At 38.0% G+C, this 1,150-nt stretch overlaps 1 protein-coding gene across 1 annotated transcript in view; it reads left to right on the top strand.

Moving 5' to 3' along the window:
* The window catches only part of TADA2A (transcriptional adaptor 2A), a 73,286-nt gene that overhangs the window by 36,088 nt on the left and 36,048 nt on the right, over positions 1 to 1,150 (top strand). Inside the window, exon 6 of the mRNA XM_011990216.1 lies at positions 451 to 539. Coding sequence (XP_011845606.1) covers positions 451 to 539 — 89 coding nt within the window. The remainder of the gene's footprint in view (positions 1 to 450; positions 540 to 1,150) is intronic.

Genomic DNA, 1,150 nt, shown 5'->3' with positions numbered 1-1,150 from the left:
TTATGGGACTACTGTGTGTTAGAGCTAGGACTTAATTCCAGCTAACTTCCAATTCCGGTGTTTGTTTTTTTCCTGCCTTTGGTGTTTTTTTTTTTTTTTTTTTTTGCCTCTCAGTTGGATGAGTTTTGTAAATTGAGGTTCGTCCTAAGGGTTGAGGGAGCCAAAGCCAATGGTAAATATTTAGGTTCTGTAATATTAAAAGAAAAAAGCCATGGTTTCCTTTCATTTTAGAAAAGCAGAAATCAGAAGAAATTTCCCCATATTTACTTAAAGGATTGCCTGAGTCTTGGTTTTTCTTTTAAAAAAAATGTGTTTTCATAATACTTTATCTTTTTCACATTTCCTTCTATAAAAACCATTTAAAATTTTTTTATTCTTGGACTATTATTATGTCATTTTTTCATGCCAATATTGTATTAGTTAACTCAGAAAACTTCTAAATTCTTCCAGCTACAGATGACCCTCCCCGACCTACCTTTGACTCCTTGCTTTCTCGGGACATGGCCGGGTACATGCCAGCTCGAGCAGATTTCATTGAGGTAGGATAACTGTGTTTTTAGTACAAAGTAGGAAAAATTTGTTTGTATTTCTCATGAGCCTTCTATCTCACCCATAGATTCCATACCACTAAAAGGAGATTTTTAAAAGCACTATAATTTGTAGGACCTTTAGGCAGCCACATTTTCTTACATTTGAGTGCCTTTTCTCACTTGTAAACATTTTCACATATGGAAGAGGAAAAATTCTTTAAACAAACAGCCTATTTCTGGCCGGGCACAGTGGCTTACACCTGTAATCCCAGCACTTTGGGAACTGAGAATGGAGGATCGCTTGAGTCCAGGTGTTCGAGACTAGCCTGGGCAACGTAGTGAGACCTTGTCTCTACAAAAAATAAAAAATTAGCTGGGTGTGGTGGTACATGCCTGTAGTCCTAACTACTTGGGAGGCTGATACAGGAGGATCACTTAAGCCTGGGAGGTTAAGGCTGCAGTGAGTGGTGATCATTCCACTAAACTGCACCCTAGGCAACAGAGTGAGACCTTGTCTCCAAGAAAAGCCCCAGAAAATCCATTTCTTAAGTTGCATCTGCTGGCTTCTACTTCCTTAGGTATGAAATTCCTGTAGTCTGGTTCTTTTTTTTTTTTTTTTT

Source organism: Mandrillus leucophaeus, unplaced genomic scaffold (genome assembly GCF_000951045.1).
Source record: "Mandrillus leucophaeus isolate KB7577 unplaced genomic scaffold, Mleu.le_1.0 Scaffold374, whole genome shotgun sequence".
NCBI classification, from domain to species: domain Eukaryota; kingdom Metazoa; phylum Chordata; class Mammalia; order Primates; family Cercopithecidae; genus Mandrillus; species Mandrillus leucophaeus.
The sequence above is the reverse complement of the archived record's forward strand: the minus strand, read 5'-3'. Positions and strand labels throughout refer to the sequence as shown.